This window comes from Heptranchias perlo, chromosome 10, assembly GCF_035084215.1.
Source record: "Heptranchias perlo isolate sHepPer1 chromosome 10, sHepPer1.hap1, whole genome shotgun sequence".
NCBI classification, from domain to species: Eukaryota; Metazoa; Chordata; class Chondrichthyes; order Hexanchiformes; family Hexanchidae; genus Heptranchias; species Heptranchias perlo.
The window spans coordinates 11,425,092-11,450,791 of NC_090334.1; the positions used below are offsets into that span (position 1 = coordinate 11,425,092).

Consider the following 25,700-nt stretch of genomic DNA (forward strand, 5'->3'; position numbering starts at 1 on the left):
TCACCACCTGCCGCAGGCCCAGTCTGGCAGCTATGTCCTTCAGGACTCGGCCAGCAGTGGTGCTACCGAGCCACTCTTGGTGATGGACATTTTGTGCCCTTGCTACCCTCAGTGCTTCTCAACATGGAGGAGGACTGATTCATCAGCTGAGGGAGGGCGGTAGGTGGTAATCAGCAGGAGGTTTCCTTGCCCATGTTTGACCGACCTGATGCCATGAAATTTCATGGGGTCCAGAGTCAATGTTGAGGACTCCCAGGGCCACTCCCTCCTGACTGTATATCACTGTACCACCACCTCTGGTGGGTCTGTCCTGCCGGTGGGACAGGACATACCCAGGGATGGTGATGGAAGAGTCCGGGACATTGGCTGAAAGGTATTATTCTGTGAGTATGGCTATGTCAAGTTGCTGCTTGACTCGTCTGTGGGACAGCTCTCCCAATTTTGGCACAAGTCCCCAGATGTTAGTGAGGAGGACTTTGCAGGGTCGACTGGGCTTGGTTTGCACATTGTCGTGTCCGGTGGTCCGTCCAGTTTTATTCTTATTATGACTTTTTTTAGTGAGATTTTTTACAACTGAGTGGCTTGCTCGGCCATTTCAGAGAACAATTAAGAATCAACCACATTGTTGTTGGTCTGGAGTCACATATAGGCCAGACCAGGTAAGGACGGCAGGTTTTTTCCCCTAACTGGCATTTGTGAACCAGATGGGTTTTTAACAACAATCCGGTAGTTTTATGGCCACCATTACTGATACTAGCATTTTAATTCCAGATTTTTATTTAATTAATTGATTTTAAATTCGCCAGCTGCACGTGGCGGGATTTGAACTCATAACTCCGGATTACTAGTCCAGTAACATAACCACTATGCTACCGTTCCCTTTTACTTACGGCAGTGTGGTCTCCAGGTGCAATTGACGGGAGAATTACCAAATCATCTCCACCCTGGCCCGGAACAGTGGTATCACTACATGAAACTAAGAGACACTCCATGACTCATAACCTGCGGCAAAAGAGAGTGAATGGAGGGGTTTGGGCCGCTGAGATTTTATACAATGGGAAGTGACTGGGTACACTGAAATTTATGCCAGATGAAAAGAAAAATTATCTCCTGTTAACTATACTCAAATTGTTAAGAAATTAGTTCCCTGCCTGATTCAGCGGAGGCAGCAACAGAGTCCTGAGAAGTAGCCAGTCAACCCTTGTCCCCATCTGGTGCCTATTAGTGAGGTAATGATTAACGCCGTCAAAAACTCTTGATGTGCAATACAGGAAGTGATAAGCAGTGAATAATCCACACATGCAGGGAATCAGTTTCCTGTGGAGACAGTGAAAGGCTCAGTCAGAGAGTAGAAGAAGAAAAAGAAAGTGGATAGAATTCCCAACTAAGAGGCTCACTCATATGTGCGAGAGTGTGTGTGTGTGAGAAAGAGTGAGAGAGAGAGAGAGAGAATGAGTGTCAGACAAAGAGAGAGAGAGACAAAGAGACAGAGAAAGAGAGAAAGCCAACAAGAGTGTGTGAGTGAAAGTGAGAAAGAGAGACAGAGAAAGGTACAGGGAGAGGCGCATACAGCAACAATTTGCATTTATATAGCGCCTTTAACGTAGTAAAACGTCCCAAAGTGCTTCACAGGAGCGTAATCAGACAAAAATTGACATCGAGTCCAAAGAAGGAGATATTAGGACAGGTGATCAAATGCTTGGTCAAAGAGGTAGGTTTTAAGGAGGGTCTTATAGGAGGAGAGAGAGGATGCTCAGTTAATTTATTATCCATTATTACTTGATTATCCATGTGAATTTTCCTGGAAAATGGGAGAGCAGCAGGAGATGGTGTTACCAGCATTTTGTTATTCACAGCAAGGTGCTCTTGCCGGTAGAGGCAACTGATGTTGCAACAATGGGCTGACCTGAGTCGGCTCAAATCTCTTCCACACACCTGCCCGTGACTCCAGTCGCCAGCCCCTGCCACAGTGCTGATCAAAAACTCTCCATCAATGCCCAACATAATCCTTCAGTTTAGAAGTAAGCTCTCAAGGGAGTAGGTGTTCACCCTCCAGTGATCCCATCGACAGCCTCCATGGTGCAGATCTCAGTGGTTCTGCAAGTATTAAAATTAATACACAGCCTTTCCATTTGGGAGCAGATTTAAACAAGCAGGCTCTGTATTGGTTATAAAATCAACAGCTGTTCTCTGCAGAGGCTGTTGACTGAATTTCTGGAGGTAAGTCTGACAAAAAAGTATTATTATTGTCTATAGTTTCTGAGGTTTCCCTCTACTATGTTTCTTAGTCTACAAAGGGGCAACTTTAAGAAAGATACCACCCTCTAAATAACTTCTGAGAGAAGGAATTCTGTTCTTCAGGGTTTGCACGAAGCAAATATTCAAAAAAACTCAAGACAATAACGGACAACAGGCTTACCCAAGCGCCAGAAATAATCCGTGTGCTTCACCAGGTTATTAATCAAAGACACTGAACCAGAATTTGCTGGGAAAATATCGGTGAGTTTAATGCCTCCGCCATGATACGAGATGTGAAACGCCACAAATTGTTGGACGATTCACGCTGCTCCATCGTAAACCTCGCGAAAACAGGAGCTTGCCCTCAACCTCCCGTGGAGTGTCAAGAAATTGCTGGATTTGCCATAAATACGAATGAATCTTGCTGCAAATGGGATTCTCAAGGGCAATTAGGGATGGGCAGCGATGCCCATATCTCACGAACAAATTTTAAAAAAGATATTTGGGGCTGGTCATTCATGTCGTAAGGACCCTGTTAATGATGTGATCTATGGTCCTGACATGAAACTCAACCTCAGAGGCCCAAACAGGGAACATTTAAAACTGTGAAGACTCACTCCCGCAGGTAGAAAATCGTTCCTAGAGGTTTTTTGAATCATTTTAAATAGCTGTTGAACGATTTGAGCTGCCGACTGAAGGCACAATTTTCACGTGTGATCTGACAGCCATTTAAAGCAAGACATCTCTGACAAGCTGGACTTAATGACACAAGGTGCAATTTTTGTAGGCTCAAGGTGAGATGGTGGAAGCAGTTAGTATTGAGTCATTCAAATGAAAATTAGATAGATTTCATTCACAAAAAATAACATTTAGGGATACGGTATATGAGTAATTTGAGACGTGATGTGGTAAGTGCTTGGGAGGAACAGGTGACTTTGGACCTATGGTTCTCCAAAGCTCTCCACCACTGGGGGTTTTCTCACCTCATGTTCTGGATCTGTTGTAGACTAATTGGTAGACCATTATCATTGTAACATTGATTGCTATGATTAGTCAACAACTCCATTATCGTTGGATGATGCGATCACAAGGATGGTAGAGGGCGAACTAGATGAACCTTGGTCTAGCAATTCCTGTGTTCCAATGATGGCACTGAGAGCACACAGAGCCTGTAATGGATCATCATCACTGAGAGCACACAGAGCCTGTAATGGATCATCATCACTGAGAGCACACAGAGCCTGTAATGGATCATCATCACTGAGAGCACACAGAGCCTGTAATGGATCATCATCACTGATGAGAGGCACTTAAACATCCAGCAAGGACCACGTGTTTAAATGAAAAATGCAACACTGCTTGTTCTCCTAAAGGGAAAATCTGTATTTGGCAAATCTTATTTTTCGTTTATCAGTTACCCTGTGGAGCAACACAGTGAAGTGCTGCTTCTGGGATGTCCGTAAATTGGAATGAGAGGTATGTGAAATTTTTCTGTGTATTTCCACTTGAACTGTGAAAAAGACCCAGCCATAAAATCATGGGGTTTCTTTTCTCCCTCTTCCAAACGTGGGTTGTGTTTGGAGGTGGTATTTTTGAACTGTACAACACTAGAATGACATACCAGTAGTCACTGAGTGCTAAGAGTGATGGGAGCAATTTGAGGAGCAAATTAAGAGTTTCACACATGAAGCACACAACCCAACATTAAAGCACAATTGTACCGGATGTGTTTTGGTACCAATAAAGCTGAATATGCCCACCGACTAAATTGCATTGAGGCATTTACCTAGCTGCCTCATGTCTCCTTGCCAAACAAGTTTTTTTTTAAAAATTGCAAAATGCTTTTCCCCATGAAGACGGCGCCCCATTAAACCTATACTGAGACTTCAAAATACCTCATGGTGACAGCACAAGTCTGTCATTTAATTTCACGGTTCAGAGGAGGCCCATAAACTGCTCAGACTGCGTTCTCATGGGTCAGCAGGTCATCTGAACTCTCTTGATTCAATTATAGGCTTCTTGTAACAACATCCTACTCAGTTCCTTCCGTAATACTCTATAAATTGCAATGCTGTGACTCTCCATCAGTCATTGAGATTTCCTCTGATACACACTTCCTTACTTTATCCTCCCCATGTGTAACACTCAAGCAAGGCTTGTATCAAGACGGTCAAAGAAACGCCAAATACAATTAACCCTCATGTGATCCTCATTCACCACTTCATCTCAGAGTCCTGAACTAACCCCTGGATAAGTATCTAGTTAAAGAAAAAAGGCAAATCTCTCAGCGATGTCCCAAAGCGCTTCGCATACAATAAATTGCTTTATTATTTCGCTATAAAGAACTTGGATTAAGGGAAGAGCCAGGGGGAAAAAAACTTGCAAAGGATTTTTATAAAGTTTATGCCAGAACTGGTAGTCAATGGGGTCCTGTGGTTCCCTGAACCTAATCGCCAACCACCAATGTAAATGGGTTGAATTCTGTGCTCTGGAAAACATCAAAAAGAAACCGCTCCAGTCTCTACCTCTTCCATCAGTCTCGAGCCCACTCTCCAACTGCCTACCTGAAATGGAGAGCCAAAATTTCCTCCAGCTTAATACCGACAAAAGGGAAACCCACCTCTTGGGCTCCCACTGGAACCTACGTGTCAGTGGCCCGTCAGCCTCCCCAACTACCACCTCAGGCTAAGTCTGGAGGTGCAGGCCTCAGTGTACTGGTCGACCCCCCCCCCCCGCCCGCCCCCCCCCACAAGCTCAGCTACCCTCCCCAATCCAACACATTACCAAAACCGTTTCCTTGCACCTCTGTTGCCGGCCTCCACCCTTAACGTTCCCCCAATGCTGCCAAAATCCACTCCTTTACCCCCGAGTGCTCTTCCCCCCACCCCGGCCTCCCTGATTCCACAGAGTACAACTGACTCAAAATGCCATGACCCATACCCTCACCCCCACATTGGCTCACCCCAGTCCATGTCAAGCTTTACTGACTCCCGCACCCCACAGTGAATCGATTTTGAGACCCTCAACCTCGTTTTCAAATATCACCATGGCCGCACACCATCCTAACGCAGCTATCTCCTCCCCATCATGCTCCTCAAAACTTATTTCCCACTCCCTGCTTCACCACTGATGGCTGCGCCTTCAGCCAGTATCCCCGCTGCTCTCTGAAGCTCCCTCCTAGAGCACGTGATCCGGGCTGATGCTTCACTGCAGCACTGAGGGAGTGCTGCACTGTTGGAGGGGCCGTCTTTTTGATTGAGTGGCAAACTAAACACAAAGTCGGGAGGGCGTGCGAGCACAGTTGAAGAGAGGAATTTATAGGAGGTGTGAAATCAGATAAAAAGACTTGCATTTATATAGCGCCTTTCATGACCTCAGGAGATCCAAAAGCACTTTACAACCAAACAAGTATTTCTGAAGTGTAGCCACTAATGTAGGAAACGCAGCAAGCTCCCACAAACAACAATGTGATAATCATATGTTTTTTTAGTGACGTTGGTTGAGGGATAAATATCAGCCAGGACATCGGGGAGCCCCTGCTCTTCTTCAAACAGTGTCGTGGGATCTTTTACATCCACCTGAGAGGGCAGACAGGGCCTCGGTTTAACGTCTCATCCAAAAGACAGCACCTCTGACAGTGCAGCACTCCCTCCCTAGATTTTATGCTCAAGTCTCTAGAGTGTGGACTTGAACCCACAAACCTTCTAACTCAGAGGAGAGAGTGCTACCACTGAACCACAGCAGACACCATGGTAAAATGAGGTAACAGCCAAATGTTCAAGTGTAGATTGAAAGCAGCCAAGTTAGACTCTCCCCCAACAACAGAGATGAACCCAACGGTGAAAAAAACTCAGGCACAGCAAATCTACAAACACCTGGCTCAGTGATGTCATTAATGATACCAAAGGCAAATTACCTGCAAAAAAAGGCACCAGCGGCAGCAGGGAATTGCGGGTGTGTGAATCATAGAATCACAGAATGGTTACAGCACAGAAGGAGGCAATTCGGCCCGTCAAGCCCGTGCTGGCTCTCTGCAAGTGCAATCCAACTAGTCACACTCCCCCGCCCTTTCCCCGTAGCCCTGCAAATTTTGTTCATTCAAGTACTTATTCAATTCCCTTTTGAAGGCCACGATTGAATCTGCCTCCACCACCCCCTCGGGCAATGCATTCCAGATCATAACCACTCGCTGCGTAAAAAAGTTTTTCCTCATGTCGCCTTTGGTTCTTTTGCTGATTACCTTAAATCTGTGCCCTCTGGTTCTCGACCCTTCTGCCAATGGGAACAGTTTCTCTCTATCTACTCTGTCTAGATCCCTCGTGATTTTGAAAACCTCTATCAAATCTCCTCTCAACCTTCTCTGCTCATAGGAGAACAACCCCAGCTTCTCCAGTCTATCCATGTGAAGACTTACCTGTCCACCAGGCACTGATTCCATCTTACCCCTACCAAGTTGCCGCACCAAGTGAGCCAATGCAGTCAAACACAGAGCAGAAAGAGGCTTCATATATCTGCTATTTCTTTCTCATTTCCTTTTGGCAGGAAAACAGCCATTCCATCTTCCTCACAAATTCAACCGTTCCACATCCAGTTGGATGCTGAGGGCAACGGTTTTTCAGCTAATAATATCTTTGATTTCATTGGTGACGACAGCACAAAGTGAGGAGCCTCACTCATGAACCACCTCCTCCGAAACACGCTAGAAATAGCAGTCAGCTTATTCAAATCACCAACCTGCTCAGCGTGATTTGGGGCTAAGAGTGTCACCATAGTTTTTTATGCTGTTAGCTATAGAGGGAAAGAGCAAATTGAGGCCTCGGTGTACAGGACTTCTGCCATGTACCTCTTAACCAGCTTCAGATTAGTGGCTAGAACCACATCAGCTGGGCAAAAGTACTAATCCCACAAAGGTCAAAAAGGCACAGTTACCATGGCAACCACAATGGAGGGTATCTCCTTAGCCCCACCAAACAACAACTTGCATTTATATAGCACCTTTAACGTAGTAAAACGTCTCGAGGCTCTTTACCGGAGCGTTAATCAGACAAAAATTGACACCGAGCCACATAAGGAGATATTAGGACAGGTGAGCAAAAGCCTGGTCAAAGAGGTAGGTTTTAAGGAGCATCTTAAAAGGAGGAGAGAGAGGCGGAAAAGTTTAGGGAGGCAATTCCAGTGCTTAGGGTCTAGACAGCTGAAGGCACGGCCACCAATGGTGGGGCGAAGGGAGTGGAGGATGCACAAGAGGCCAGAATCAGAGGAGCGCAGAGATCTCGGAGGGCTGTAGGGCTGGAGAAGGCTACAGAGATAGGGATAGGCGAGGCCAAGGAACGTCTAATAAAAATTCAACTAAACGCATGTATGTCGCTTTTAAATGCAGGTTATAAATGCTCAGTTCAATCATCAGCAAACTTCAGCTGTTAAATCCCTCAGCAATGAGTCGCCAATAAAATTATTACTCCGGCTTTAAAGGGCATCACGGTTAACAACAGTAAAGGTAGCTGACAGGACATTTCAAAAAAATGTCGTGTACGAATAACAACTGATCACATCTGTGTGAACATAAAATGGGCTAATTTCCATATGCATAAGCATGCAACTGAGCACTGCTCTGTGTAAGTGCAGTCAATTATTTATACACACAATGCAGCACTGGAAAAACAGACTTTATTATGGTCTGGCTTTCAACCTTCACAATCGCTCGGTGGCTCCTACTGGAGAGGAAAATCGGGCGGCCAATTCACACCAGTCTTATGTCCGAGCAGCAAGTTGAAAATCCACCACACACACACACACACACACGCACGCACGCACGTGCGCGCGCACACACACACACACGTGCGCGCACACACGCACACACACACACACACACACTCAGAAAGAGTGAATGAATCAGAGAGAAAGAAAGAGAGTGCGTGGGAGTCAAACACAGACACCCAGAAAGAGGGTATTGGAGAACTGGCCATTGGTGTCTCAGAGAAACAAACTGAGCTCTGTGGAACAATGGGGATGAGTACATTATCTCGATCACTCGATTATAAACACTGGCCTTATCAGATATCTGAGACAAAAACAGAGAAAGGTACGCGCGTACACACAGATTAAGTATGAAACCCGTTTTCAATTATTCACCAATTTCCATTCGTCATTGACCTACCCTGAGGCCTGAAACACAGCTCACTATATCATGGAGTATCCCTTCCCCCACCATCTCCTGCTCCAGCAGTATGACGTGTGATTATATTTTACTTCATTACAGCAAAGAACAGACACACACACACCCCCACACACACAAACACACACACACACACACACGGAGGCCAAATTGGAATCTGCACGATTTTTCTATCGAGGGTAGAACTGAATTAATTTTTCTCTTCCTTTGTTAACTGAGTAGGAACTCTACAATTACACGGTGATTAACCCTTACCCTGCCGAACAAACAGGAGCTCTGTACAGTTACACAGCAAGTAACCTTTACCTTGCTAAATAAACAGCAACTCCATATAGTTACACAGCGAGAGCTAATGAACCAAAACATCCTCCAACATAATGTTGGCAAAACTGAAGCCACCCTCTTTGGCTCCTACAAATACCGATATGGCTCCGATTCCATCTATGGCCCACCTGCCCCCTCAGGCTAAGCCTTAGCATATTGCTCAGTTTCAAACTCAGCTCTAATCCATCAGTAAGACTGCTTTCTTTCACCTCCGAAACATCTCCCGCCCCCGCCCCTACCTCTGGTCCTCACCTGCCGAGGACCTAATCCATACCTTGTATCGCCTTGTGCTGAGCTTCTCCAATGACCTCTTGGCAAGTCTCCACCATCCAATAAACAACATCACCCAAAATCCACAGCCCAGCACTCACAGCCCCATCACCGTCTCGTAACCAAACTTTGCCAGCTTCCCGCGTCCCACTGAAGTTCTTTATACTCACATTTACGCGTTTGCTACAACTAGCGCACAGAGGCAAATTTCCCAACAGCTTCAAGCCCTAAAGGAATTTTATGAACAGATCTTTTTGTTTCGTTGTGCTATTAACGCTGTGCCAAGGCAGTGGTGGAAATAATGGTTTTGTGATAGTATGGATGTGACTATATTGAGCCTATTTTGCATTGGGCCTTGGGTTTTCAGAGTCTTTCGTGGACCTGCAATTCCTGGGGATGAGGAGCAGGCCAACAAATCAGGCGTCTGCTTTCATAACAAATTTTTATCACAGAAATGGCCAAAGCTTTCTTTCCTTTTCTCATATGTTGGCCAGGGGCTGCAGAAACTACTGAGTTTATTCCGAGCTGCTGACACACACGCAAAAGCAACTTTTGAACTGAAGTAACCTGAGTTCAGTCGCTGGCCTGAGCTGGCTGGAACCAGTTTGAATTAGCTAAGTTTTGTGAAAGACAAAGGAGATGTGATAAGACACAAGTCCTTATTTAGAAAAGGAGTAATGAGGTAATGCTACCTAAGTCCTTGGGACAGAGCCAATGAGGAGAAGACACAGACTAGGCGAGCAAGCCTAAACCAAAGGGAGAGAGAGACAGCACAGCTTGAAGAGATAAGATTCGGAATAAGAATGAAGAATCTGGGGCGTGGAGCCAGAGCGAAGACTCCGGAGACCAACCATCGCGGAAGTGGAAGAACCAAGTCAGGGACGTAGAGACGACGTCGAGAGAGAGAGAGAGAACGGAACGCCTGGCCAGCGTCAGATCTCCTTTTCGGGTATTATCCTTTATATTCTGTGACCACTCAGGGAGTGTCAGAGAAACCTAGTGGGTGTGCGTTTAGATCCTAGTTTGGGTATAAAACTGTATAACCTGGTGCAAATTGCATGTCTATATCTAACCAGACGAATAGCGTTTAGATCCTAGTTTGGGTATAAACCTGTATAACCTGGTGCAAACTGCATGTCTATGTCTAACCAGACGAATAGCGTTTAGATTTTAGTTTGGGTATAAGACTGTATAACCTGGTGTAAACTGCATGTCTATGTCTAACCAGACGTATAAGTTATATGTATATGATCTAACGGCGTGAATAAAGCGAATTGAGAGTTAAGAGAGAATTGACTCTTCTCCTCTTTGGACTAAGCCAATAACCGTAACCGGTAACCTCAGGTCAACATATATCTCCTTTCGCCTCCTAACATTGCGCTCTGGCTGTAAAAGGTGAACAGGGAACCAAGCATTGGCCAATGCCTCTTTGCAGCCCGCTAAATAAAGGATAGGAGGACAGTGCAGTGGTCCCACGCATGGTGACCGGTCCACTGAGGTTCCTCCCCTCGCGCCAGGTGTGTGCAGATGCTATTCCACTTCGACTGCTGCATTCAAGTGAATACAATAGAACCGCATCGTATATACAAGAGCTTTAGGAGATAACGGTCACTGTCGCCACCTGCAAGAAACGCAGCTTCCCAAACACTCGTGCCTTTGACTACCGAGGAACAATCATATACACAAGTAGAGTAGTGAGAGAAATTAAGTTAACAAATATTTTTTGAAATGACTGGGGTTGCAAAATGCAATTGATGTCAGGCCGGACAATGAGGAAGGTAAAATGTAACAGGATTCTGTGAGTCAATCTCCACCTAAACATCCACTTACCCCGACGGATAGGCCACGAGTCCCGTCTTTGAGTCACACGCAAGTCCACTGCTTCCAGAGACCGTGATGCCCAGCACCTTCTCCAGAGTCACCTGCAGAGAGGTAATCACACACTGTAACAGGTTACTGAGAATAGGAAGCACACCCTGGATCAAGGGGACATGGGGCATCTTACCAATCGGCCTTATTGATAACTACGTAGCATTTAGTGCATTGCATTATGTGGGGTGAGTCACACGGGGCAGTCCGTCCTCTTTGTGTTGGACAAGAAATCAACAAGAGAAAACATAATCCATGACACAAGACACATTGCCCACAAGGTTAGTGTCGCCACCTTGCTGGCCGGCCTCCCATCTTCCACTCTCCGTAAACTTGAGCTCATCCAAAACTCTGTTGCCCGTATCCTAACTCGCACCAAGTCCTGTTCACCCGTCACCCCCGTGCTCGCTGACCTACATTGGCTCCCGGTCCCCAAATGCCTCGATTTTAAAATTCTCATCCTTGTGTTCAAATCCCACCATGGCCTCGCCCCTCCCTATCTCTATAACCTCCTCCAGCCCCTACAACCCTCCGAGATCTCTGCACTCCTCCAATTCTGGCCTCTTGCCGTCCCCGATTTTAATCGCTCCACTATTGGCGGCCGTGCCTTCAGCTGCCTAAACCCTAAGCTCTGGAATTCCCTCCCTAAACCTCTCCGCCTCTTTACCTCTCTCTCCCCCTTTAAGACGCTCCTTAAAACCTACCTCATTGACCAAGCTTTTGGTCACCTGTCCTAATATCTCCTTAAGCGGCTCGGTGTCAAATTTTGTCTGATAATCGCTCCTGTGAAGCGCCTTGGGACGTTTTACTATGTTGAAGACGCTCTATAAATGCAAGTTGTTGTTGTTGAGAACAGTGTTAGCAGCAACACCACGAAACACATATGAAGGGCAGAGCTACGCCATGGTTGGTGGCACCATATTTCCAATTTTCTGAGCACTTTAAGGAACGTCACCCCAGGAGACCTCGTTACCAGAGGCGAGGAGAAACCAGAGGCCAGTTACCAAACACTTACAAGCAGCAAGTCACAAGCTATTATGAGGCATGCTATGAGAGCAGCAAATTTCTTCTTACAATATTAGACACTGGAGGACCTTAGTCACGAGCATCACATCACCATTCATTGTAACCATGGTAACAATACACTGATGGTAATGAGCACTGCTCTCACCCAGGCTCACTGACAGGTTGGCCCACCATGGAATAGCACCGCCATAGCCAACTGCCTGGCCCCAGGGCAAATACAGCTCACCGATTCGCACTCTCTGCTACGCATTAAGAGAGAACAGAAAGTGTAGCAATCCCATGACACTGAACGAGAGGCACTTAATCAGGATGCCTCCAGGACCTCTTAAATGCATCGTTAACTATGGAATGAGAAAAAAAAGCTAATTGGCCAATAAAATCTACTTCTTCCGCAGACCATGTACCATCTTACTCTACCATGGGCTTCACTTTCCCGCACTCCCAACGCAGGCTCACTCACTACTCGGGCAAGCTATCAAAGCAATGCAACTGCCCATGAAAGTGAGCCTTGCATGAGCTGCCTTCAGAAGAGGATGAGAGGCAGCCGAAGGGGAGACAAAAAAAGAGGAAAAATAAACACAGGATGGCACTTCTCTGACTGAAGATAAATTTTCTGCAGGAATTATTCTTTTTAAAACATACTACTGTATTCGAGCGACTACTCCCAACAGTTAGTCAGTTCAGCAGTGCCCTCATCCTCAATCTCATAAAGACTGGATCTCGTAATTTAGTTTACAGAGGTCACAAGGATGGGTGGTGTGAGAAATGGAAATATCAGTCATCGGTGCTCAAAAAGAAACATTCACAGGTATATTTTATGAATTCAATGTACATTTATATAGCGCCTTTAACGTAGTAAAACGTCCCAAGGAGGTTCACAGGAGCGTAATCAGACACAAGTTTGACACTGAGCCGCATAAGGAGGTATTAGGACAGATGAGCTAAGTTTTAGGTGAACATTCACACATATTATGAAGGCACAATTAACTGAACGTTCACAGATATTTCATGGGACCATTGTATGTTAATATATGAAGCCGCTATACATACTGATTGTGATCCACCCACAAGTGCTGTGCATTGATCCACCTGGGCCTCCTGGTATGACTGTGTTTGCACTGGGAGCAATGTGGGTCAGGTGTTGAGTCAGCTTGCTTGGCCTTGTTTACTGGGGGTTGGGTAGGCTGGTGGATGGGTGGGTTGTTACTGTGGCTGCAGGCCGAACATCAACCATTCTGATTGGTCTATGTCCCACACGTGCTTCAACCACATTTGTTGTGGGTGGAGATGTTCTTTACCACAGAGAGGGGGAATACATCTTCTTGCAACCATTGGTGTCATTTGTGCTAGCCTGTTTGTTGCAAGGGGCCAGCCCTCTCCAGTGAGCAGGCCCAGCAACGGCTGGGTTGGGTTCTTTGGGATTGTAAGACTGGTTATGGTTCTAGTGGTTTCCGAGTCAGCGATCCAGAATGGCTGCATGCAGGGACATGACCAGAACAGGTGTAACAGGTGGGGTCTTCTGGTATGCAGGGGTGACATTTGTGGGCTGGTATGTGGGATGTATCATCTTCACTTGGCCATCGTACAGTTTCTTGCAGGTTGTGATGTTTGAGGTCTATTGTTCTTGCCATTTCTCCTCCCTTAGGGCTGAGGCAGGTTTAATGTGCATCTAAGCTAGGGATTCCCAAAGCAATGTGCATTTAAACCAGAGATATCCATCGCAATGTGCATTTAAACCAGAGATATCCATCGCAATGTGCATTTAAACCAGAGATATCCATCGCAATGTGCATTTAAACCAGAGATATCCATCGCAATGTGCATTTAAACCAGAGATATCCATCGCAATGTGCATTTAAACCAGAGATATCCATCGCAATGTGCATTTAAACCAGAGATATCCATCGCAATGTGCATTTAAACCAGAGATATCCATCGCAATGTGCATTTAAACCAGAGATATCCATCGCAATGTGCATTTAAACCAGAGATATCCATCGCAATGTGCATTTAAACCAGAGATATCCATCGCAATGTGCATTTAAACCAGAGATATCCATCGCAATGTGCATTTAAACCAGAGATATCCATCGCAATGTGCATCTAAACCAGAGATATCCATCGCAATGTGCATCTAAACCAGAGATATCCATCGCAATGTGCATCTAAACCAGAGATATCCATCGCAATGTGCATCTAAACCAGAGATATCCATCGCAATGTGCATCTAAACCAGAGATATCCATCGCAATGTGCATCTCAACCAGAGATATCCATCGCAATGTGCATCTAAACCAGAGATATCCATCGCAATGTGCATTTAAACCAGAGATATCCATCGCAATGTGCATCTAAACCAGAGATATCCATCGCAATGTGCATCTAGACCGGGAATACCCAATGCAATTTGCATCTAATCCAGGGATACCAACACCCAGCCCCTAATTTCATCCAGCCTGCAGATCAGCAGGAAAAATTATTGCTCCACCCGCTCATGGTATACACCACATAGGGCTGCAAGCTGCATGGTGCCTCGTACGTAAGGATTCAAATGGAGTATCACGAGCGGTGGCAGTGAAATGCACTGCCCAGTAGCAGTGGCATGCTGGGGCCAGCGGAGACAGGATTATTGTGGAGGAGCGATGCTTTGTGTGGGTGTGAAGACTTTTTAAAAATGTATTCATATTCGGGGTGTGGGCATTGCTGGCAAGACCACCATTTACTGCCCATCTCTAGTTGGCCCTTGAGAAGGTGGTGGTGAGCCGCCTTCTTGAACCGCTGCAGTCCGTGTGGTGAAGGTTCTCCCACAGTGCTGTTAGGTAGGGAGTTCCAGGAATAAGCTTGCTAGGCCTCTTCAGAAGGCAGTTGAGAGTCAACCATGTTGGTGTGGGACTGGAGTCACATATAGACCCAGACCGGGTAAGGAGGGCAGTTTTCCTTCCCTAAAGGTTATTAGTGAACCCATGACAATCCGACAGCTTCATGGTCACTTTTACAGATACCAGCTTTTCATTCCCAGATTTTTTAAACTAAGTTCAATTTCTCAAACTACCGTGGTGGGATTTGAATTGGAGTATTTGTCTAGGCCTCCGAATTACTAGTCTGGTAACATAACCACTATACTGCTATACCCATGCAAACTTGGCGTTTGCCTTTCAGTTACAGAATCCACTCATTTATTGAAGGGGGAATGGAATATAAAAGTAGAGATGTTTTGCTACAGTTGTACAGGGCATTGGTGAGACCACATCTGGAATACTGTGTGCAGTTTTGGTCTCCTTATTTAAGAAAGGACATAATTGCTTTAGAGGCAGTTCAGAGAAGGTTCACTCGTCTGATTCCTGGGATGAGGGGGTTATATTATGAGGAAAGGTTGGACAAGTTGGGCCTGTATACACTGGAGTTTAGAAGAATGAGAGGTGATCTTATTGAAACATATAAGATCCTGAGGGGACTTGGAGGGGTAGATGCTTGTGGGTGAGACTAGAACTAGGGGTCACAGTTTAAAAATAAGGGGTCTCCCATTTAAGACGGATATGAGGAGAATTTTTTTCTCTCAGAGGGTCATGAGTCTGTGGAACTCCTTTCCCCAGAGAGCGGTGGAGGCAGGGTCATTGAATATTTTTAAGGCTGAGTTAGATAGATTCCTGATTAACAAGGGAGTCAAAGGTTATAGTAGGTAGATAGGAAAGTAGGGTTGAGGTCGCAATCAGATCAGCCATGATCTTATGAAATGGCAGAGCAGGCTCGAGGGGCTGAATGGCCTACTCCTGCCCTTAATTCGTATGATGGTAAGTATGTTCATACTCTGGATCAGCTTGCTCAGAAATTCGGAACATAAATTTCAAAAGAGGCTCCTGCATATAAACATGTACAATGCAACGAGAAAAGAAACCAAGGGCCCTGAAGGGGGTTATAGTTAATCTGGACAGCTGTTGCCCATGAACCACTGTGATTAAATTGCCTTGTGCAGAATCAGTAGACAGAACAATCAAGAGAGAAAAATCTCTCAGATCAGGAAGAGAAAGATCAACCAGTGAGATAATAAGGCAGAAGTAAATAAAACAAGTATCTGAGAGAAAGAGATTACCAGAGAGAAATTAGATCAAAGTGAAGGAGAAAGAGAAAGATTAACAAGGAGGATCAATGACAGCGAGAGAGAGATAGGGAGCGAGAGAGATGGGGAGTGAGAGAGAGATAGGGAGCGAGAGAGATGGGGAGTGAGAGAGAGAGATGGGGAGCGAGAGAGAGAGAGAGATGGGGAGCGAGTGAGAGAGAGAGATGGGGAGCAAGAGAGAGATAGAGATGGGGAGCAAGTGAGAGAGAGAGAAATGGGGGGCGAGAGTGAGAGAGAGATGGGGAGCGAGAGAGAGAGATGAGGTGCGAGAGAGAGAGAGAGAGAGATGGGAAGAGAGAGAGGGAAAGAGAGAGATGGGGAGCAAGTGAGAGAGAGATGGGGAGCGAGAGAGAGAGAGATGGGGAGCGAGAGAGAGAGAGATGGGGAGCGAGAGAGAGAGAGAGATGGGGAGCGAGAGAGAGAGACAGGGAGCGAGAGTGAGAGAGAGATAGGGAGCGAGAGAGAGAGAGAGATGGGGAGCGAGAGAGAGAGATGGGGGCGAGAGAGAGAGAGAGATGGAGAGTGAGAGAGAGAGAGATGGGGAACGAGAGAGAGAGAGAGATGGGGAACGACAGAGAGAGAGACGGGGAGCAAGAGAGCGATGGGGAACTAGAGAGAGAGAGATGAGGGTAAGAGCGAGAGAGAGATGGGGAGCGAGAGAGAGAGAGATGGGGAGCAAGAGAGAGAGGGAGAGAGATGGGGAGCAAGAGAGAGGGGGAGAGAGATGTGGAGTGAGAGAGAGGTGGGGAGAGAGAGAGATGGGGAGTGAGAGAGAGAGAGAGATGGGGAGCGAGAGAGAGAGAGAGAGATGGGGAGCGAGGGAGCGAGAGAGAGAGATGGGGAATGAGAGAGAGAGAGAGAGAGAGAGAGCTGGGGAGTGAGAGAGAGAGAGATGGGGAGCGAGAGAGAGAGATGGGGAGCGAGAGAGAGAGAGAGATGGGGAGCGAGGGAGCGAGAGAGAGAGATGGGGAATAAGAGAGAGAGAGAGAGAGATGGGGAGTGAGAGAGAGACAGGGAGATGTGGAGCGAGAGAAAGAGAGAGAGATGAGGAGCGAGAGAGATGTGGAGAGAGAGATGAGGAGCGAGAGAGCAAGCGAGAGAGAGAGATGGGGAGCGAGAGAGAGAAAGAGTTGGGGAGCAAGAGAGAGAGATGGGGAATGAGAGAGAGAGATGGGGAGTGAGAGAGGGAGAGAGAGGTGGGGAGCGAGAGAGAGAGATGGGGAGCAAGAGAGAGAGGGAGAGAGATGGGGAGCAAGAGAGAGAGGGAGAGAGATGGGGAGCAAGAGAGAGAGGGAGAGAGATGGGGAGTGAGAGAGAGAGATGGGGAGAGAGAGATGGGGAGTGAGAGAGAGAGAGAGATGGGGAGCGAGGGAGCGAGAGAGAGAGATGGGGAATGAGAGAGAGAGAGAGAGAGAGATGGGGAGTGAGAGAGAGACAGGGAGATGTGGAGCGAGAGAAAGAGAGACAGATGAGGAGCGAGAGAGATGTGGAGAGAGAGATGAGGAGCGAGAGAGAAAGCAAGCGAGAGAGAGAGGTGGGGAGCGAGAGAGAGAAAGAGTTGGGGAGCAAGAGAGAGAGATGGGGAATGAGAGAGAGAGATGGGGAGTGAGAGAGGGAGAGAGAGCTGGGGAGCGAGAGAGAGAGAGATGGGGAGCAAGAGAGAGAGGGAGAGAGATGGGGAGCAAGAGAGAGAGGGAGACAGATGGGGAGTGAGAGAGAGAGATGGGGAGAGAGAGATGGGGAGTGAGAGAGAGAGAGAGATGGGGAGCGAGGGAGCGAGAGAGAGAGATGGGGAATGAGAGAGAGAGAGAGAGAGATGGGGAGTGAGAGAGAGACAGGGAGATGTGGAGTGAGAGAAAGAGAGAGAGATGAGGAGTGAGAAAGATGTGGCGAGAGAGATGAGGAGCGAGAGAGAAAGCGAACGAGAGAGAGAGATGGGGAGCGAGAGAGAGAAAGAGTTGGTGAGCAAGAGAGAGAGATGGGGAATGAGAGAGAGAGATGGGGAGTGAGAGAGGGAGAGAGAGCTGGGGAGCGAGAGAGAAAATTTGCGAGAGAGAGATGGGGAGCGAGAGAGAGAGAGAGAAATGGGGAGCGAGAGAGGGAAATGGGGAGAGAGAGATGGGGGAGGGAGAGAGAGTGAAAGATGGGGAGAGAGAGAGATTGGGGAGGGAGAGGGAGAAATATGGAAAGAGAGAGAGAGAGAGAGACGGGGGGAGGGAGAGAAAGGGAGAAATGGGGAGAAAGAGAGAGATTAATAAGAAGAATCAACCGAGAGAGAGAGCACGAGAGAGGGAGAGAGAAACAGAGAAAAATGAAGAGAAGGAAAGAGAGGCTGGAGGGAGAGAGACAGGGAGAGGTAGAGAGAGACGGGGGAGAGACAGATAGAGAGGCGGGGAGAAAGAGAGAGAGAGACAGAGAGAGATGGGGAGAAAAAGAGAGAGGGAGAGAGATGGGGAGAGAAAGAGAGAGGGAGAGAGACAAGGAGAGAGGGGAGCGCGGAGCAAGATGGTGGGGCGGGGAGCGAAAAGTTGGGGTGGGGAGAGAGAGGGTGGGGCGGGGAGAGAGAGGGTGGGGCGGGGAGAGAGAGGTTGGGGCGGGGAGCGAGAGGGTGGGGCGGGGAGCGAGAGGGTGGGGCGGGGAGCGAGAGGGTGGGGCGGGGGAGAGAGAGGGTGGGGCGGGGAGCGAAAAGTTGGGGTGGGGAGAGAGAGGTTGGGGCGGGGAGAGAGAGGGTGGGGCGGGGAGCGAGATGATAGGTCAGGGTGACATGAGGGTGGGGTGGGGGGGCGAGAGGGTGGGGTGGGGAGCGAGAGGTTGGGGCGGGGAGAGAGAGGGTGGGGCGGGGAGTGAGATGATAGGTCAGGGTGACATGAGGGTGGGGTGGGGGGGGCGAGAGGGTGGGGCGGGGGGGCGAATGGGCGGGGGGGGGGGTGAGAGGGTGGGCAGGGGGCGGGGGTGAGATAGGGGGCGGGGGGAGCAAGAGGGGCCGGATGGCTAGAGTGGGCGGCGGGCAAGAGTGGGCGGGGCGAGTGGTGGCGGGGCAAGTGGGGTGGGGCGAGAGGGGGGGAGACGGGGAGAGATAGATGGATGATAGGTATATATAGATAGATGGTGGAGCGAGAGAAGAGACGGGGCGAGAGAGGGTCGGGGCAAGAGGGCGGGGTGAGGGGGCGGGGCCAGGGGGTGCAGAGAGAAAGAGAGAGATGGGGAGAGATAGATATATAGATGATAGGTAGATGGATAGATAGATAGATAGATAGATAGATAGATAGATAGATAGATAGATAGATAGATAGAGAGACAAATAGAGACAGACAGATAGAAATTATCAAGGGGTATGAGCCAGAAGGAAGAGAGATGGGGAGGAGAAAGAGAGAGATGGGGAGATAGGCAGAGAAATAGAGAGATTCACAAGGGGAATCAGCCAAGAAAAGGGCTGATAATCTGTGGGCTGTCTCGCCAGGATTGTGCCGTCCAACGCAGACCCTACCGGAGTCTGCAGGGTCAGTGGGAGGGCACTTAATTGGCATGGGACAGGCAGGTGAAAGCACCACATTGGGCGCATTGTCATTCACGCACCTTTGGGGGTTGCCCAGACGTCCTTCCCCTTCCCCGGCCCTCCAGTAGAGGGGACCAATCTCTTCTGGGGTTCAGACTGCTTCCTTGGCCTGTCCACATCGACCCTGTACCCCTCACCTCATTGAGCATACCATCCGCAGCTGATACGCAGCGTCCCAACTGATCCAAAGCAGCTGGAACTCCCATCCCCTCACCATCATTTTTGCCTTGGATGGACAAGGATGGACAGAGGTCACAAGGCAAATGGGGGAACTCCCAGAAATGGCAGAGACCTGGTCCAACCAGGGCCTCGGTCATTTTCTGGGGAGGGAGGGGTGAGGGGTTCTACCCCTCTGCCACCGGTGTTGCAGCTTGAGATCCTGAGGGATTGTGCCCCAGAGAGATTAACAAGTGAGATCAGCCAAAGAGAGAAATCAATAAGGGGAACGGCAAGAGAAAGATTGACGAGGGAACTGTCTGAAAGATAGGTCAGCTCAGCGTGCAGCCTGCTCCTACTGAATAATACGCCTAGCCAGGAGGACTGGGGACAGCACATCAGTTGACGTGTGTTCAAACTTCACATTGCTGGCTAAAGGCATGTGATAGCATGGATTCCTGAGGCAAGTCCTGACTGGAGGGGGATGAGCAGAACTGCTGAAACCCAATCCTGTTGCCTGATTCTGGCAGAGACATAGAGGAGAGAAGGGGTTAAAACCAGAAGTCATTAAGGGGAAGTGAAACAACAAGAAGGACAGGGTGGGGAAGAAGAGAGGGATGGGGTGGGGAAGAAGAGAGGGGCGGGGTGGGGGAAAGAGAGGGAGGGGGTGGGGAAAAAGAGGGGCGGGGTGGGGGAAAAGAGAGGGGCGGGGTGGGGGAAAAGAGAGGGGTGGGGTGGGGGAAAGAGAGGGAGGGGGTGGGGGAAGAGAGGGACAGGGTGAGAAAGAGAGGAAAGGGGTGGGGGAAGAGAGGGAAGGGGTGGGGGAAGAGAAGGAAGGAAGGGATGGGGGAAGAGAGGGACGGGGTGGGGGAAGAGAAGGAAGGGATGGGGGAAGAGAGGGACGGGGTGGGGGAAAAGAAGGAAGGAAGGGATGGGGGAAGAGAGGGAAGGGGTGGGGGAAGAGAGGGACAGGGTGGGGGAAGAGAGGGACGGGGTGGGGGAAGAGAGGGACGGGGTGGGGGAAGAGAGGGACAGGGTGGGGGAAGAGAGGGACGGGGTGGGGGAAGAGAAGGAAGGGATGGGGGAAGAGAGGGAAGGGGTGGGGGAAAAGAAGGAAGGAAGGGATGGGGGAAGAGAGGGAAGGGGTGGGGGAAGAGAGGGAAGGGATGGGGGAAGAGAGGGAAGGGGTGGGGGAAGAGAGGGACAGGGTGAGAAAGAGAGGGAAGGGATGGGGCAAGAGAGGGACGGGGTGGGGGAAGAGAGGGAAGGGGTGGGGGAAGAGAGGGACGGGGTGGGGAAGAGAGGGACGGGGTGGGGGAAGAGAGCGACGGGGTGGGGGAAGAGAGCGACGGGGTGGGGAAGAGAGGGACGGGGTGGGGAAGAGAGGGAAGGGGTGGGGGAAGAGAGGGACCGGGTGGGGAAGAGAGGGACGGGGTGGGGAAGAGAGGGAAGGGGTGGGGGAAGAGAGGGACGGGGTGGGGAAGAGAGGGACGGGGTGGGGGAAGAGAGGGAAGGGTTGGGGGAAGAGAGGGAAGGGGTTGGGGAAGAGAGGGACGGGGTGGGGGAAGAGAGGGAAGGGGTGGGGGAAGAGAAGGACGGGGTGGGGAAGAGAGGGACGGGGTGGGGGAAGAGAGGGAAGGGTTGGGGGAAGAGAGGGACGGGGTGGGGGAAGAGAGGGAAGGGGTGGGGGAAGAGAAGGAAGGGGTGGGGGAAGAGAAGGACGGGGTGGGGGAAGAGAGGGAAGGGGTGGGGGAAGAGAGGGAAGGGGTGGGGGAAGAGAAGGACGGGGTGGGGAAGAGAGGGACGGGGTGGGGGAAGAGAGGGACGGGGTGGGGAAGAGAGGGAAGGGTTGGGGGAAGAGAGGGAAGGGGTTGGGGAAGAGAGGGACGGGGTGGGGGAAGAGAGGGAAGGGGTGGGGGAAGAGAGGGAAGGGGTGGGGGAAGAGAAGGACGGGGTGGGGAAGAGAGGGACGGGGTGGGGGAAGAGAGGGACGGGGTGGGGAAGAGAGGGAAGGGGTGGGGGAAGAGAGGGACGGGGTGGGGGAAGAGAGGGAAGGGGTGGGGGAAGAGAGGGACGGGGTGGGGAAGAGAGGGAAGGGGTGGGGGAAGAAAGGGAAGAGGTGGGGGAAGAGAGGGAAGGGGTGGGGGAAGAGAGGGAAGGGTTGGGGGAAGAGAGGGAAGGGTTGGGGGAAGAGAGGGAAGGGGTTGGGGAAGAGAGGGAAGGGGTGGGGGAAGAAAGGGAAGGGGAGAGAGGGATGGGAGAAGGGAGAGACGAGGGAGCAAGAGAGGGACGGGGGGGAGCAAGAGAGGGACGTGGGGGGGGGAGGGACAGAGAGGTGAAGCAGGAAAGATTGAAAGGGGCAGAAATGAACGAGCAGAGGGACAGAAGCGAGTCACAGAAATTGTGCAGCCCAGAGACCGATAATTACAAGAAATTGTGAGTTGTATGTGGTTAATTATGATTCTGCCTGACTCAGAAGAGATTTAATCATACATGACCCACTTACAGGTCTCACCCTCCCCTCCAGGACATCCCTGAGCTAAACCACATTATATCGAACTTGGGAGTGCTTATTAGATGGTTTGGAGGGTCCTTTACTCTGCACCCGACCTGGGAGAAAGATCTTTTCCGGAAAGTGACAAGAACATTAAAAGAAGGAAAACAATAATATTCCATTCTCAGCCCTCCAGACTAAATAAAAAGTACATTAGAATAGACTGCAAAGCTAAAATATTTTCAGTGATTCAGGTCAGACCATTTGCATGTGCAATGTCAGGATCGGGATACACACAATAAACTGACAGCGAAAGGGCAGAAATATTGAATAGTTACTTTGCCTCAGTATTTACCAGGGAGACTAACAAGGTGGGCAGGACATTAGAAGAAGAGATCAAAAAAGATATAAAGATATTTAAGATAGAAAGGGGGGAGATAATTGATAAACTAATCAAACTTAGAGAGGATAAGACCCCTGGTCCGGATGGATTGCAGCCGCGCATAGTAAAAGAAGTTAGGGAAGAGATAGCAGAGGCACTATTACATATATATAAAAATTCATTAGAAAAGGGAATAGTGGCAGAGGATTGGTGCACAATTAATGTTATTCCTATATTTAAAAAGAGAGATAGACCAAATCCAGGGAACTATAGACCAGTTAGCTTAATGTCAATGACTGGAAAGATAATGGAATCTTCACTCAAAGATGTAATAGAAAAACATCTAGAAAACGAAAATATAAAAAAGACTAATCAGCACGGATTTCAAAAGGAAAAGTTATGCTTGACCAGCCTTAGTGAATTCTTTGAAGAAGTAACAGAAAGAGCAGACAAGGGTAACGTAGTAGATGTAATATATTTGGATTTTCAAAAGGCCTTCGATAAGGTGCAGCATTATAGACTCATGACAAAGGTCAGAGCATGTGGAGTCAGGGCTCAGGTAACAGAATGGATAACAAGCTGGTTACAAAACAGAAAGCAGAGTAGGGTTAAGGGTAGCTACTCAGACTGACAAAAAGTGGGAAATGTTGTTCCACGGGGATTGGTGCTGGGACCACTGTTGTTACATAAACAATTTACATTAACGATTTGGACTCAGGAATCGGAAGTACAATTTCAAAATTTGCGGACAACACCAAATTGGGGGGTGTAGTTAATACTGAGGAAGAATGCAACAAAATACAAGATGACATTAATAAACTTGCAGAATGGGTGTGTAATTGGCAAATGGGAATTTCAATATAGATAAGTGTGAGGTGGTGCATTTTGGTAGGAAGAATAAGGAGGCCACATACTGCCTGGATAATAAGAGTCTGACTGGGGTAGAGGAGCAGAGGGATCTGGGGGTACAGATGCACAAATCACTAAAAGTAGTGACGCAGGTTAATAAGGCCATAAAAAAGGCAATCCAAGCACTGGGGTTCATTTCTAGAGGGATAGAATTGAAAAGCAGAGAAGTTATGTTAAACTTGTATAGAACCTTGGTTAGACCACACTTGGAGTACTGTGAACAGTTCTGGTCTCCATACTATAAAAAGGATATAGAGGCACTGGAGAAGGTGCAAAAAAGATTTACTAGGATGATACTAGAACTGAGAGGTTATACCTATCAGGAAAGATTGTGCTGTCTGGGGCTTTTTTCTCTAGAAAAGAGAAGATTGAGGGGTGACAAGATTATGATAGCGTTTGATAAGGTAGATATAGAGAAGATATGTCCACTTGCAGGGGAGACCAGAACTAGGGGCCATAAATATAAGATAGTCACTAATAAATCCAATAGGGAATTCAGGAGAAACTTCTCTGCCTGGAGTGTGGTTAGGATGTGGAACTCGCTACCATAAGGAATAGTTGAGGCGAACAGTATTGATACATTATAGGGAAAGCTAGATAAACACATGAGGGAGAAAGGAGTAGAAGGATATGCTGATAGGGTGAGATGAAGTAGGGAGGGAGGAGGCTCGTGTGGAGCATAAACACCGGCATTGGCCAGTTGGGCCGAATGGCCTCTTTCTGTGCTGTACATTCTATGTAAATTTGAGCTAATCAGCATACTTAATTAGCAGGTGACCGAGAATTTCACAGCAATCAAACTTGATGTAATAAGTGTTGATATTAAAAAGCAAAATACTACAGACACTGAAAATCCAAAACAAAAACAAAGAATGCTGGAAACACGCAGCAGGTCGGTCAGCACCTGTCAGGAGCAGACAAGTTTATGTTTTGGGTATGGGCCCTTCTTCAGCAGAATATGGAGTTCTCACGAAGGGCCTACACCCGAAACTTGTCATCTCTCCTTGCAGATGCTGCCTGCCTGCTATGTTCCCGGCATTTTCTGTTGGTGTAGAACAACAACTTACATTTATATAACGCGTTTAACGTAGTAAAACGTCCCAAGGTGCTTCACAGGAGCGTAATCAGACAAAAACTGACTCCGAACCAAAGAAGGAGACATTAGGACAGGTGACCAAAAGCTTGGTCAAAGAGGTAGGTTTTAAGGAGCATCTTAAAGGAGGAGACAGTTGTAGAGAGGCGGAGAGGTTTAGGGAGGGAATTCCAGATCTTAGGGATTAGGCGGCTGAAGGCACAGCCGCCAATGGTGGAGCAATGAAAATTGTGAATGCGCAAGAGGCCATAACTAGAGGAACGCAGAGATCTCTGAAGGCTGGAGGAGGTTAGAGAGATAGGGAGGGGCGAGGCCATGGAGGGATTTGAACACAAGGATGAGAATTTCAAATTCGAGGCGTTGGTGGACCGGGAGCCAATGTAGGTCAGAGAGCACAGGGGTGATGGGTTAATGGGTTTTGGTACAAGTTAGGATATGGGTAGCAGAGTTTTGGATGAACTTACGTTTATGGAGGATGGAGATGGGAGGCCGGCCAGGAGAGCAAATAAATGGTTATTTGACAGTTCATTAACAATGTAGAAATGAAAAAGAAGAATTATTTAAAAGAGGCATTTCAGTTCGGAGTCAGTTTTTGTCTGATAACGCTCCTGTGGAGCACCTTGGGACGTTTTACTACGTTAAACGCGTTATATAAATGTAAGTTGTTGTTCTACACCAACAGAAAATGCCGGGAACATAGCAGGCAGGCAGCATCTGCAAGGAGAGATGACAAGTTTCGGGTGTAGGCCCTTCGTGAGAACTCCATATTCTGCTGAAGAAGGGCCCATACCCAAAACATAAACTTGTCTGCTCCTGACAGGTGCTGACCGACCTGCTGCGTGTTTCCAGCATTCTTTGTTGTGTTTTGGATTTTCTGTTCCGACATGGAGGGAAACACAATAGTTTCATCACATCGCTGCAAATTTATTATGTCAAACCTTCATTTTAATTTTAATTAATGCTAAGCTCAAAGAGTTGCTTTGCAGCCTTGTGTGGCAATGATAGTCGCATCCATTATAGTCCGTTTGTCATGGGACCCAACATGATGGATCTGCAGTATGGCATTCATTACAGGCTATTCTGGGAATGAG

The 25,700-nt window shown here is 48.2% G+C and overlaps 1 protein-coding gene across 4 annotated transcripts in view; it reads right to left on the bottom strand.

Moving 5' to 3' along the window:
• Window positions 1–25,700, bottom strand: part of mapkbp1 (mitogen-activated protein kinase binding protein 1) — a 352,050-nt gene that overhangs the window by 303,966 nt on the left and 22,384 nt on the right. For all 4 annotated transcript variants that reach the window (XR_010964161.1, XR_010964160.1, XM_067991220.1 and 1 more), the window contains exon 2: window positions 10,838–10,929. Coding sequence is in view for 2 of the 4 variants with exons in the window: in XM_067991220.1 (XP_067847321.1) it covers window positions 10,838–10,929 (92 nt within the window). In the remaining 2 variants the exon portion in view is untranslated. The remainder of the gene's footprint in view (window positions 1–10,837; window positions 10,930–25,700) is intronic.